Raw genomic sequence first — 12855 nt, 5'->3', positions numbered from 1 at the left:
CTGCGTGTGGTCCCGGCCTCCCTTAGCTAGCATGTATTGAGGAATCGTACTGTCTGTGGGCTCCCCAGAGCTCACACAGGCCAGGAACAGGATGTGTTCCCCCATTTCAGAATCATTGGGTTCTACTCAGATACGACGCAGAAGGGTAGCATCTCTGTATTGAAAAAAAGGTTGCTCGCACTCTGAAAGCTGCTCTTGTTAACCTAACAAAACTTAAAAGCAAACCTCAAAAGGATCAAACTGTTTCCAAGTAACTTAATGTGTCTGCTATGAGACTCATAGCTGGTACTAAAGAAAAAAACATCACTTTTCCCTGTCCAATGAAAAAACAATTCTTTTTTCTGATTATAGAAATAATAAAGGGTAAAAGAAATTCTCAAAAGCCACCAAGACACCTCATGAGTTAAAACTATGCCCACTGGGGTCGCCCTGTCCAAGGACTTTGGACCTCTCTCTTTAGAGCAGGGATTTCCCACCTGAGGGCCAGAAACCAAAGGTCATCCCTCATCTCATTTCATCCTCACAGTCTCCCTCCAAGATACGGGCAGGGCCGTTCCATTTTTCAGACGAGAAAATTAGTGTTTGGAAATGTTCCTCAATGTGCCCAAGTTTCATAGCTGACATTTGGTGGGGCCAGGATTCCACCATATATATCAAAAGTTAGAACCATTATTCTAGAGAATGTAGTATCTTTGTTTCCAGAGTCACTGAGTCTCAGGATGAAACGAGGCTTCTGTCAGGGGCCTTTCCCGAGATTTTAGAAATGGTGACATGGCAACTCTTTGCCTGGGTCTTGGAACTCCATTGTTTCTTTGAAAATAGTTTTTAAGAGTCAGTTCTGATTCATTCAATAAAATTTTTTATTATCAACTACCACAGACTGACAAAAAAAAAAAAGGTATGCAATTAGTTCTTTCCATGCCTTTCTGCAACTGCAGATAGAATTGATCTAATCTGGGCATTCTTTATTGAACTTCTCTGTGCAAGCATGTGGTGTCTCTTTTGTGGGGCTCTTGGCTGCCAGACACTGAACTACTTTGGAGGTGAAAGAGGCTGCTTATAGTAGAAAGTGTGGATTCACAGTCCATGGAAACAGGCCCAGGGTACACTCAGGAGCCTGTGCCAGAGCAGCAGAGATTACAATGTGGACCAGCGTGATGTCATGGACTTGGTGTCCTGGGTTTGAGTCCAGCAGAGGCAAATAGGGTGTGGGGATTACACTTCTGTCCCTGTCAGTTGTTAGGGCGGAGACCCTATGACATGCTGAAGTGCAGGGAGGACATGGCTCCATCCCTGCGACTTGACATTTGGGATGAAGGGCAGGCTGTTCCCGACAATTTCCTTTCTATAAAACTTGAGTTTAAAACGTGCTCATAAATTAGAACGAATGTGATTTGTTTGCAAGGAAAAATCTGCTCAATGGCCTAGAAGTCTACAGGTTTATGGGAAAGACAATTTAACTTAGAATTTGAATTATCATAGTATCGGTATCCTCATTTACCATCTTAATCTTTTAGAGACTAGAGTACCTCTGTATGTTCGGACAAATACAGAGTCATAGCCAAATGCGCTGGTTTCGAGAGTTTCTGCTTTCTGTGAGTAGACGAATTAATTCTGTTCCATCTGAGGGTAGATCCAGCCCTGTCACTAGCTGCTGAAATGAAGTCCTAGCCAGGTGAGGGATATGTCTAGGCCAGGGTGGGACCGATGATGATGGTAAGGAAATGGGGGAGTGAGGTGAAAACGGCACTTGCAAAAGTAAGCAGGGGGTGACACGAAGCCAGAAGACTGAGAACTTTTCACCTGGAGTCAAGGGAGGACTCACGAGAGCTAGATAGCACCCAGAGAAAATCAGGAAGCAGGCCACAGCTGGAAGAAACTGATGATCTTAAACACACTTGCCTGTAGGGCCATCCTAAACCTCTGTCACTACTGACTAAATATCTTGATTCGGCGTCCTGTTTCATCTCACATGCCTGTGCTCACCATGCTTCACCTGCACTGACTTCTTTCTGTTCTGCCAGTTTGCCAAGCTCATTCCTACCTCAGGGCCTTCGCACATGCTACTCTAGCTACCTAGAATGCCTCCTCTCCCCCATCCCATATTTACATGATTGGTTTATTTGCAGTCAGGTCTCGGTCAAATATCCCTTTTGTCTATCCTGTCTGAAGCAACCCTAGGCCAGTCATTCTGTTACATTACCCTGTTTTAGTGTCTTTACTGCACTCCTCACTTGCTGAAATTACCTTTTTTGTTGTTGTTGACTTATTTAGAGTCTGAGTCTTCTAACTGGAATGTAAGCACTATAAGATTAGGACCTTTTTCTGTTTCATTGGTCATCACATCCACAGTGCCTAGAATAGCACCAGGCTCGTAACCAAGGTTTAATAAATGTCTGTCCAGTGAGGGAGTGAATGAGTGTAGGAATGCATGAAGTCAGACATAATTGGAGAAAGAGAACCAAGTCTCATGTATCAGCCTCACAATCTGTAATTAAACACTGGTTACTAATCTGAGAATAAGGAGTCTGTGTTTTGGTATACGCGTGTATTTCTAAGTATTCCATTGTGTTTTAAGTGTCTGACATTGACTAAGGGCTTAATAAATACTTGTTGCATAAAAATGAAAAGAAAAATCATTTTTACAAATCCTACTCTTATTTCAATAAATGAAATTGGTCCCTTGTAGACGAGGTAATCCAGGTGTCTCGCGGGGTGATAGTTCATACCCATAGGAAAGCTGAGTGATCCTCAACTTGCGAATCATCTTTTGAGTTAAAAGACATTGAATTTGTTATTAAATCGTTTTTTAAAAGTAAACCTCGAGTTGATATAGAGGTGAAACGAAAATCAGCATGTGTTTAAATAGTTATTATTTTTAACTTAGTATTTTCATAACTCAGCCAGAAGGCAAGCTTTTCAATCCTCATGGGCAAGTCCTAGCTGACGTGTTATATTGGTATTCATTGACAGATGAGCCAGGGTTCAGTGTGTGGGCTTTGAGGTAATGAATGGGACCTATAGTTAGCACACAATTGGACTGTGCCCTTCCTTGTTAGGAGCTGAGACCAAAGGCTAAGAGCTGCAGTGCGGGGTGGCTGGGGCACACTTGACAAGGATGTGACCCTTCCGGGCTTTAATCTTGTCCCTGGAAAATGAGGAGGTTGCAAGGGGAACGAGGTTAAAATGAATAATCCCATTTAAAATGAACAACCTCATTGTTAAAATGAACAACCCCCACTGGACTTATGTCCAGCCCCAATCCATGTACACACTGTGGGTATCAGAAGCTATTTGTTAATATGCTTTATGTTTTGGAAAGAGACTTGTAATACGGATAAAATATAGGCCATCCCCTTCTTTCACCATCTCCCATATCATACCCACATTAGTAGCTTTTTGGAATCCTCTTTTATTTCTTTCACATTTATCTAGGAGTTCATTTCCCGTAGTTGATGGTAGTACGTGTATGCCTAGGAAGGACTATTTATTTAGTCTACAGGTGATGCCCAAGAACCTGGGACTCCTGCAAATGCCTCTGAGGACGCTTAGATACCATTTTATAAAATGTGTTCACCTTGCTGCTTCTAGCTCACCACCCCGGTGATCTTCCTCAAGTGCTCTGGGAATGATCAGCCAGTGGACACATACAGATTATACTTTGAGGACAGAAAACTACGTTTTGTCTTTTCTTCTTGCTAAGGCAATATTTACCCTGAAGGAAAAGGCTTCTGCTCAAGCTTTCATGGCAGGCATTTAAAAAAAAAAAATTAAGCAATATAAATGTTGCTAAATATTTCTTCTAAATATTAAAGGATTAAACCAAATCGCTCTCAATTATTTATTTTTCAACATTTTGCTACATAGTCATCCAACTCTTTAACATGTTATATGTCAGCTGGTTAGTGCATCACCATCCCTCCTGCTAGTGTTTAGAGTACGTTATTCACATTTTATAGGTAGATCATAATCTCACCATTTTGTACAATAAAACTTCATAGTTTATATGCTTGTTTCTTTGAATTATAGATATTCATAGGAGATATAGGTATCAAAGCCTTATTGAAACAGCAACTGTGTATTTTACATTTCCTCCCTTCCCCCATTTATTGTTCTTTTATAAGTTCAATAGATATATAAGAAAATACAAAAAAGCACAGTGAAGAATATTTTAAAAAATCACTCTTAACTCCGCGATCAGAAAATAACCCATATGAACCTCAAAGATTATACTCTACATGCTATTTTATAATCTTACTTTTCTTTATATAAAATAGGAATAATATGTTTTCATTTAACGAAAGGTTTTTCTCAACATGATTTTTAATAATCGCATATTTCACCCTGGAGCTGTCCATTGCATAACGCCTACTTACAGAAGCAAGATAGGTAGGTGAGAGAATAGGATCTGAAGCTGACATCCTGCTTTTTACTAGCTATAAATGACCACATTATGTACTCATTCCATTCCTCAGTGTCCTCACCTATATGGGGATAGCAATATTACCAGCTTCATATTCGGTAATGCAAAGATGAAATAAGTTATTATACATGGTAATTAAAATGCTTAGAGCAATTATAATAATGCTCTCATATGTTCTTTTATTAGAGCATTATTCTAGCATTATCTATAATTCCATTATTCTAATAGAATAATTACCTGGCACATGGTAAGCACTCAACGAACATTTTTTATTACCTGTATTGTTTTCAGCTTTTTGATGTTATAATACTATGGTGAATATCTTTGAAGAGAAAAGGCTTTTGCTCTTCTCATATTATTTCCCAAAGATAAAATTTTAGAAGCAGAATTACATCTTTGATGCTTACTGCTCATCACCCTCCACAGAGGGGGTACTGATGTATTCTCTACAGCACTGGGCGAGAGAAAGCAACCACTCCACACTGAGTGGTGTTTCCGGGACTGCATTGTGGTGGAAAATGGCAACTGTCCATGTGAGGATTTTTGCAGTTCTCCATAATCATTGAATATTGACCTATTGGGATTTATTCAACCTACTGTTCCTTTTCAATATGGATATAGTCTCAGGCAAAGATACAAAAAGTTAAAAGATACTCATTTTTGTGTGTGCTTAGTTTATTAGTCTGATTTTTGCTTGAGAAGGTATTGGTGAAAATTTGAGTACATTGTTAAGATGTTTTCCCCCACTGAAACAAATATTTTCTATTTTCAAGAAAAATACAACAAGCCATGGGAGCAGTCAACCCTCCAGAACCCATGCTGGCGGAACAGCCCCGGCCACCAAGGTCAGTCATTTCCTGAACATGAAAAGACCCCTGTTCTAAGGTGTGTCATTAGTGGGTGCGGCCTATAGGAAAGGTAAACAGTGTCCATATATCACTGAAAGTTTTTGAACAAAAAAATATCATTTCTGCACTGGGGATAGAGGGATGCAATTTCTTAATAATGATTTGAATGATTTAAAATCTAGTAAAACCATTTATGTTATAATTTTTACTGGCATGTAATAATGTGTCCAATAAATATTATTTTCATAAATATCTATAAATAATATGGGACTTTTGTACACACTGGGGGTAGAAATATAGTCCTCCAACTTCAGAAATTCAAAATACTTTAATGAGCATTAACCACACCAGGCTCTCTGCTACGTATGCTATGTAATTATCTTATGTAATCACCTTACAACCTTATAATTATTATTCCTTTGTACCTGAGGAAACCAGGGCTCAGAGAGGTTAAGTAACCTTGACAAAACCACAAAGCCAGTAAGATGCAGGTGGTGTTTGAACCCAGTTTCCTGTTTACACAAGGTCCTCGACATGCTGGACCTCATAAGCTCTGATTGAGTATTCTTTGGTAATATAATACTTCAAAATCTTTGCAACTTACAAAAATCACTGAAATGTCACCTTTCAAGAGAAGCAACTGCAAGTTTTTAATATACCAGGGGTGCCAAAAAAAGATATACACGTGACTTTTATTCATCTTTTATTATCGGTATATATTGAGTATTACAATTTTAATACAGTTTTTTCCTTTCTTAAAATGTGTATACATTTGTTTTGGCACCCTCTGTATACAATAGTTATGTTCAGCGCATTTCAATTTGTGTTTTTCCATTATGTTCAAATTATCAAAAACCTTAACCTGTTTCCGGACTGTCTATACAACTATTTTAAATAAGCATTTCGTTCTTTAAAACTGGTGGCTCTCCTAAGGAAATCTGTGTACTTTCTCATGTATGTTACTCGCTTGGTAAAGAGTTAATATTTTATTGCCTCCCGGAGTCCTGGCCACTTTCCAAACCCCCAAAAGTTGTGAAAACTCAGCTGAGAAATGAGAAGAGGCTGGGCACAGAGTTGAATATCATCCTAACGAAACAAAAATATTTTTCCATACATATACTGTCTTTTATGGTCTTAGGACCTTTAGTTAGCTTATCCTTAAATTATGTCTCTAAAAAATGAGAAGTCTCATTGGCAAAACGCAACCCAGTGAGATTTAGTGAATCGTTTGTAAATTATTTCCAGAATTGTTAGTACCTAAACTCTTGGAACGTCTATACATTGTGGAAAATCACATTCAGTTTTTTTCTTGAACTTAGTCAGAAGAATAGTCCCTTTTCCATCCTTTTTTCATGCAGGAAGTTATCTTCCAATCATTCTGAGTTGACATGGTTATAAAGAATTTGGATGTCTCCCCCAAAGTCTGCTCTGTCCCAGAAAGCTGGGAGATGGAGACATTTTAGCCACATGTTTATTGTTTTAGTATTTGATGGCAAGCTTGCCATTCTTTACTTGGCTTCTAAAACATTGTTCTATCCTACCTCCATTCTTCTCTCTCCTGTTGCTCTTTCTTACTCTGGTTTCCTGACTCACTTTCGTTCACCGGTTTCCTGAATATTAGTTTTCCCACTGTTTAATTCCTCACTCTTTCTCATATCTTTAACTTTAATGCAGTATTGGAAGAAAGAATATATGTGTGTATATATGTGTGTGTGTGTATACTATATGTATATATAGTATACTTATTTATTTTTTCTTTTAATGCCAGATTGAAAGGCCTTTAACTCAGTATCATCATTCCCATGCTTATTTAGAAAAGCTGGGGTAAGTAGCATTTATGATCACTGGAAGCCTTTTATTACACAAGTAATGATCATAACACACACAGGCAAAGTAATATTCTCTCAACACAGTCAGAAAACACATGACAAAATAGTAGATATAAATTGGCTGTGAGAATTAGTCCTGGTTTCTTGATTCTGGACACATTCAACTTGAGAGTTAAAAAAAATGATAATTTTACAATATTAAGAAAAGAAAGTCTGTCTTAAATATTAAATTTGAAGTTTATGAATAATTACAGGAGTTACCTTGTGTTGCAGAACTGTTTTATAAGAATTCTTGCAAAATGAGTAATTATATACGCAAATAATATCACTTCTGCCATGAAGTGCTGGTCTTGGAAGATCGAAAGTTTTTAAGTGGCATAGATATTTCTAACTTAAAACAATTATTGTAATATGTCTAGTGCTTAAAATTCGTTTTTTGATAAATTAATAATGAGGACTCGTGAGGTTGCAGAAATTACATAGGTTCTTATTAAAGCCAATGTGAAAATAGTTGTGATCCATAATCAGTCATGCAATTTTATTGCTGGAAGAATTCTCAGGCAACTTCTGTTTTAATCACTTCCTTATTCAGGTAAGGAAAGCAAGGTTGAACCTACATTAGGAATCTCTCTGCAGAAGACCACAGCTATTAAGAAGATGTATTGGTTAAGGTTATTAGTTTGATTAGAATCCACTCTGACTAGGTCAAGCCAAAAAAGAATTTTGTAAGGCTAGCAGGTAGCTCCTAGAGAAATCCAGAAGGCTCCTCCGGAAGGAATCTAGTTTCACAGCCATAAACAATGCCTAGCCACACTGGGAGAGCTTTTCCTGCTGCCACCACAGCTCAGCACCTATCACATTTAGGACCAGATGGCAGGATCTCTGCCACTGCCCATGTTGAAGACTAACAAGATTTATCATAACACACATTTCCCAGTGGGTCGTGGTCTTGTCACACTGCTCACTTCCAATCTCATTCTTTTTTGGCATATCTGCATGCTTCAACCTCTCTACAAGGCAACCTATGGTTGTGTTCCGTATTCTACTTTGGAAAGGCACATATTGATTGGCTGGAAAATTATCAATATGTAGTGAGGGTTTGCAAATGTGTGATACCGAGTTAAAATACCACTGAAGAAAAGAAAACAAAGGAATTACATAATTGAACTGAAGGGACATCATTGATGATAGGCTTTTTAAACAGCAGAAGGTACAGACAGCTTTTTTCCCAGCTAGAGGTGAGATCTGTGAAGGAGTAAGCACCTGTCAGAGAAATACTTTGTGATTTTCGTCCTGGTTCTGCCATAAATAGCTGTGGTAATTTGGCAACATAGCTCTTGTCTCAGTTGCTTACTTTTCTCATCTGTCATATGAGTGAGGGGCTAGGTAGTCTTTGTGTATTATGGAAAGTATTCCTGCATTCAGTGTCACCCTCACCAAACAGTGTCCTTGGACCACCTGTGGTTTGTGAGATGACTCTGAGTGTTACACAGGAAAGCATTTTTATTGTAATAATTATGCATATATTTTAATGTACTTTAAAAAAGTGAAGTAGCACTTCAAACTCATGATCCCATGAATAGTTTTGCTTAAGACAAGGCTAACGTAAAGGTTAAAAAGTAAAACTATTTTTAAAAATATTAAGTAAATATAGTATACAAATTGCGGGTTAAAAATATATATTATAGATAATATACAAATAACCAGAGTTTGGGAAACAAGTTCCAGAGCAGTAATTCTCGTATTTTAATGTGCTTATTGAATCCATGGGGTTTTTATTAAAATGAAGATTCTGATTCAGGTAGACTAGGGTGAGGCTGAGAATCTGCTTTTCCAATAAGCTCCAAGTTGATGCTGATGCTGTTGGTCTGGCAACCACAATCTGAGGAAGAAGGATGCTGAATTGTGCTGAAAGAGAGTAGTGTAGACTACCTGTACCTTAGAGTACCTAAACCCTATTGGAGAAGCTGGTTAACTGCAGATTCTCATGTTCCGAGCCAGCAAATTCTGATTCACCAGCGTTGGGTAAGGTCCAGAATTGTATATATTTAATAGGTGTTTCAGACACAGATGGTACGAGGACCACACTGGGAGCAAGGATGAGCCTCAGAGACTAGATAGCCACAGAATATCAGGATGCACTGATGCCTTCTTCGTCTCTTAGGAAAGGAGCTACTTTCTGTCTTGCAGGATATGAGGCTTTGGAGGACTTGTTATGTAACACATAATTACTCATCTGTACTCTTCAGGAGCACAGAAATACTGACCTTCATTGAGGGAGCTATGCTGCCTAACATTGGGACTGTGAGATGCAGGGCTCATCCCTACTGGGGTGTGACCCAAATAAGTCGCCCTGTGCTGTTTTTGTCACAGGAGAAATGCATCATCAGTGAAATCTAGATGAGCTGAGGTTTAGTTAAAAAGAAAGAAAGAAAATACTAATGATAAATAAAAAAGGAATTTTTAAGCTATGTTTTGATCAAGAATAATTATAAGGACAGGCTCGTCTGTTCAGGGAATTATAAAATATTAGTTGAAAGGGCTCTTACTTCCCTGGCGTTATTTAACAGAAGTAAATGAAAAATGAAAATAAATAAGGTGGCTGTGAGGAACACCTTGCAGAAGTCAGAGGGACCCCACCGGCTTTGACTGTTCGGTGGATGTCAGGTACAGTTGTGCAGATGAGCCCCCCATCTTTTCAATGCCAGCTGGCCGTCACTTCTGCCTTGGCTGGAAGCAGCAGCGAGTCACTGCTCAGCTGTCACTAGGTGGGTGTGAGGTCTCTGCTCCTCAATCACTGACCACCACCACCTCCTGCATTCACACCCCATGCTCAGCAGCCAGAGTCTTTATTGTCATTGGTTTATGGCCTTGGGAAGCATTGGCTTTCCGTATTTTTTTAAAATTTCATTACTCTTTCCTCTCAACTCCATCATTCATTTTATGTTTACTCATTGGCATTCTTCTCTAAGAAAGAATGCCATTTATTTATTTATTTATTTATTTATTTATTTTTTCATTCATTCATTTATAGCAGTATGAACTCATGAATTCTTATTTTATGCAATGGATTAAAATCCATTTTTATTTATTGTGAAATTTTTAGTCATAATGAGTACTTCAGTAAAATTCTGACTTCGTTAAACGGCTCTTTTAAAAAAAATCCATTATCCAATTTGAAATGTTTTCTTGAATCTTTGGTGGTGGTCCTTATTAATTTGCTTTATAATTTGAAAAGAGATATTTGGGGGCGTGTATTTGCAGAGAGCACTCCCAAAGAGCATCCACCCTTGCTCCCTGATTTTGGTAGAGTCAAAGGGTGACAGCCTAGGAGCAGCAGACCTCTGCCATCAGCCTGCAGTGTGGCCGGCCTAACAGGCCCACTTGCTCAGTTAGCCAGCCTCTGGGAAGCCACCTCGTGATGAGTCACCCGGGAGGAGGGCGGGGGCTGCCTGCGTCGCATCCCGGGACCGCCCAGTCGCTCTCTGCGGGCTCTGCTGGACCTTAAACTGAAACCGTGGGGGCTGAGCCCAACCAGGAATGCAAACATCCTGACAACCCCGCTGAAGTCTCTGGGCCGGGAAGCTGGACACAGAGTGAGTACTGATTTCTGCCGCTTCTCTCCAAGGCTGCGTCTGACTCCCAGGAGGGCGGCAGCCGCTTTAGTGCAGGTCCTGTGTGTCCCAGGCTCCTACCTACCCTGCTGTTGGCTCTCCCGGCTTGGACATGCGCCTTTTCTAGTCTCTTGAGTCTGAAGATACATTCCTTTTCAAATGGGTTCTAAGTTAGTGTGCTACTTGTCAACCCCTCCTCCCAGTCGGTGACACTTGCTGGCTCTTCAGCTGGGAATGTGTCTGGTCACCCGACGTGGCAAGGTTACAAAACCAGGCATGTATGTGACCCGGGAATAATGCTGAAAGAAGAAAAACAGCAGCTAGGTCTATATAGTTTGGCACTTTTATCTCTAGGATTACACCGGACCCTCCACCCCCTTCCCCGCCTTCTCTGCTGGCCCTGCCCCCTCCACTGTGATGCCTGCTGTTTTGGACAATGAGCTCACTCAGTGTAACCTCTCCTATGTACCTGATACATGCTGGGTGTGGCATGGCAACCGTTGGAACATGTTTCTGTTCTAGTTCCTTGAACACAACCTGAGACTGTGATCGGATAACATCTCTGAGGGGTACTTTTTGTGTCTATCTTTCAAGAACGCAGTGTTTACATAGAGATTTAACAATCTTTTCTGTACACTTAGGGTCCCAGCGGTCCTCAGTGCAAGAGGCAGGTTCCTTAGTCCCATTTTATACTTTGAGAAAATGAGGCAGAGAGTTTAGGAAGTTTTTTTTTTAAGGGACAAGACCTTGGGACTTCTGACTAGTCTTCTAGGAATCCAGGTATGAATCAGAGGGACAGTCAAGCTTAATCAGCAACTCTGGAAAGTTCTTGCTGTATGAGATGCTTTTTAGAGAGAAAACCTCTGCATTGCAGGGGAAGTCAATAAGGAGTGGCACCTACTATCAAAATGGGAAAGTTTGTTTTCTTATCAATAACTATGGAGTGCCTTTTCCTGATGTGTTGATTGTGGGCACTGAATTCAACTTTCACACTGATGGTTCAGCATCTGAAAGGATATTTGTTGCTAGGAATGTGGTGGGAAGGGAGTGCTGTCTGGGTTCTAGGAAACAGTATAGGATTAAAACCAAATAGTGACATGTAGCAAAATCATGCCTAACTAGGAAAGGCCACATCTGCCGTCTGATGGAGAAGGGGTAGGTGGCCGGTAGCACTGAAGGTGGAGTGACAATCCATGTGCACGCAGCAAGGACTCTTGGAGCCTGTTATAAACAAGTGAGTGTTGCAGACTGCATGACAGTGTTTATGAAGCAGCATATTCACGTTGTCTGTGGTTCAGTTCACGTGCTTTGAGAGAAGATTCCCAATGCGCTAGAGGAATTGATTACATATCGTGTTTCCCCCAAAATAAGACCTAACTGGAAAATAAGCCGTAACATGATTTTTCAGGATGCTCGTAATATAAAATAAGCCCTAATGTGTCTTTTGGAGCAAAAATTAATATAAGACCCGGTCTTATTTTCAGGGAAATACAGTAGTGCTTATTTTATATTATGAGCATCCTGAAAAATCATGCTAGGGCTTATTTTCCAGTTAGGTCTTATTTTCAGGGAAACACAGTAATTGGCTGAGTATTATTCTCTCCCATAATGCAAATTTGAAAGGTATCACATAAATAACAGTTTGAAAGCATGAAACTAAGAGAGAGAGACAGGAGAGAGAGGGAGAAAGAGATTAGGAAAACATAAAAAATTAATTTGAACTAACTTCTTAAAATCAGCCCAGTATTTGTGTTCCTATTATTATTTATAATAACAGTTGTATCTTTAAAGCATCACTACTTCTTAGGTGGAACTATTTACTTTTCCCGACATATGAACTATCTAATTGCTAGTCCTGTTTAAATAAACCCACATGTATGTGTGTATATATGTATATGTATATATACATATATGTATATATGTATATATATGTACAAAGATATATATATATACACAAAGATATATATACACAAAGATATATATACAAATATATATATATATATATATATATATATATACACGAAGATTTTATATATCTATAGATTTGTATCTTCTCTTTCATTATACTTTACAGTGCCTTCATTTTGGACACTATATGAATCTGGAATATATGTTTTAGCACCAATGTCTGATCTCATTAA

General features: G+C 39.1%; 1 protein-coding gene across 24 annotated transcripts in view; it reads left to right on the top strand.

Moving 5' to 3' along the window:
• The window catches only part of CAST (calpastatin), a 112439-nt gene that overhangs the window by 30704 nt on the left and 68880 nt on the right, over positions 1–12855 (top strand). For 14 of the 24 annotated variants that reach the window (XM_081053931.1, XM_081053930.1, XM_081053948.1 and 11 more), the window contains exon 3: positions 5197–5268. In XM_081053931.1, coding sequence (XP_080910057.1) covers positions 5197–5268 — 72 coding nt within the window. Of the gene's footprint in view, positions 1–5196; positions 5269–7039; positions 7096–10543; positions 10697–12855 lie in introns of those variants that run through there. The other 10 variants (XM_081053944.1, XM_081053935.1, XM_081053940.1 and 7 more) reach the window with 4 other exon arrangements.

Source organism: Rhinolophus hipposideros, assembly GCF_964194185.1.
Source record: "Rhinolophus hipposideros genome assembly, chromosome: 7".
NCBI classification, from domain to species: domain Eukaryota; kingdom Metazoa; phylum Chordata; class Mammalia; order Chiroptera; family Rhinolophidae; genus Rhinolophus; species Rhinolophus hipposideros.
Note: the sequence above shows the minus strand (reverse complement) of the source record. Positions and strands in the feature narration are given on the sequence as shown.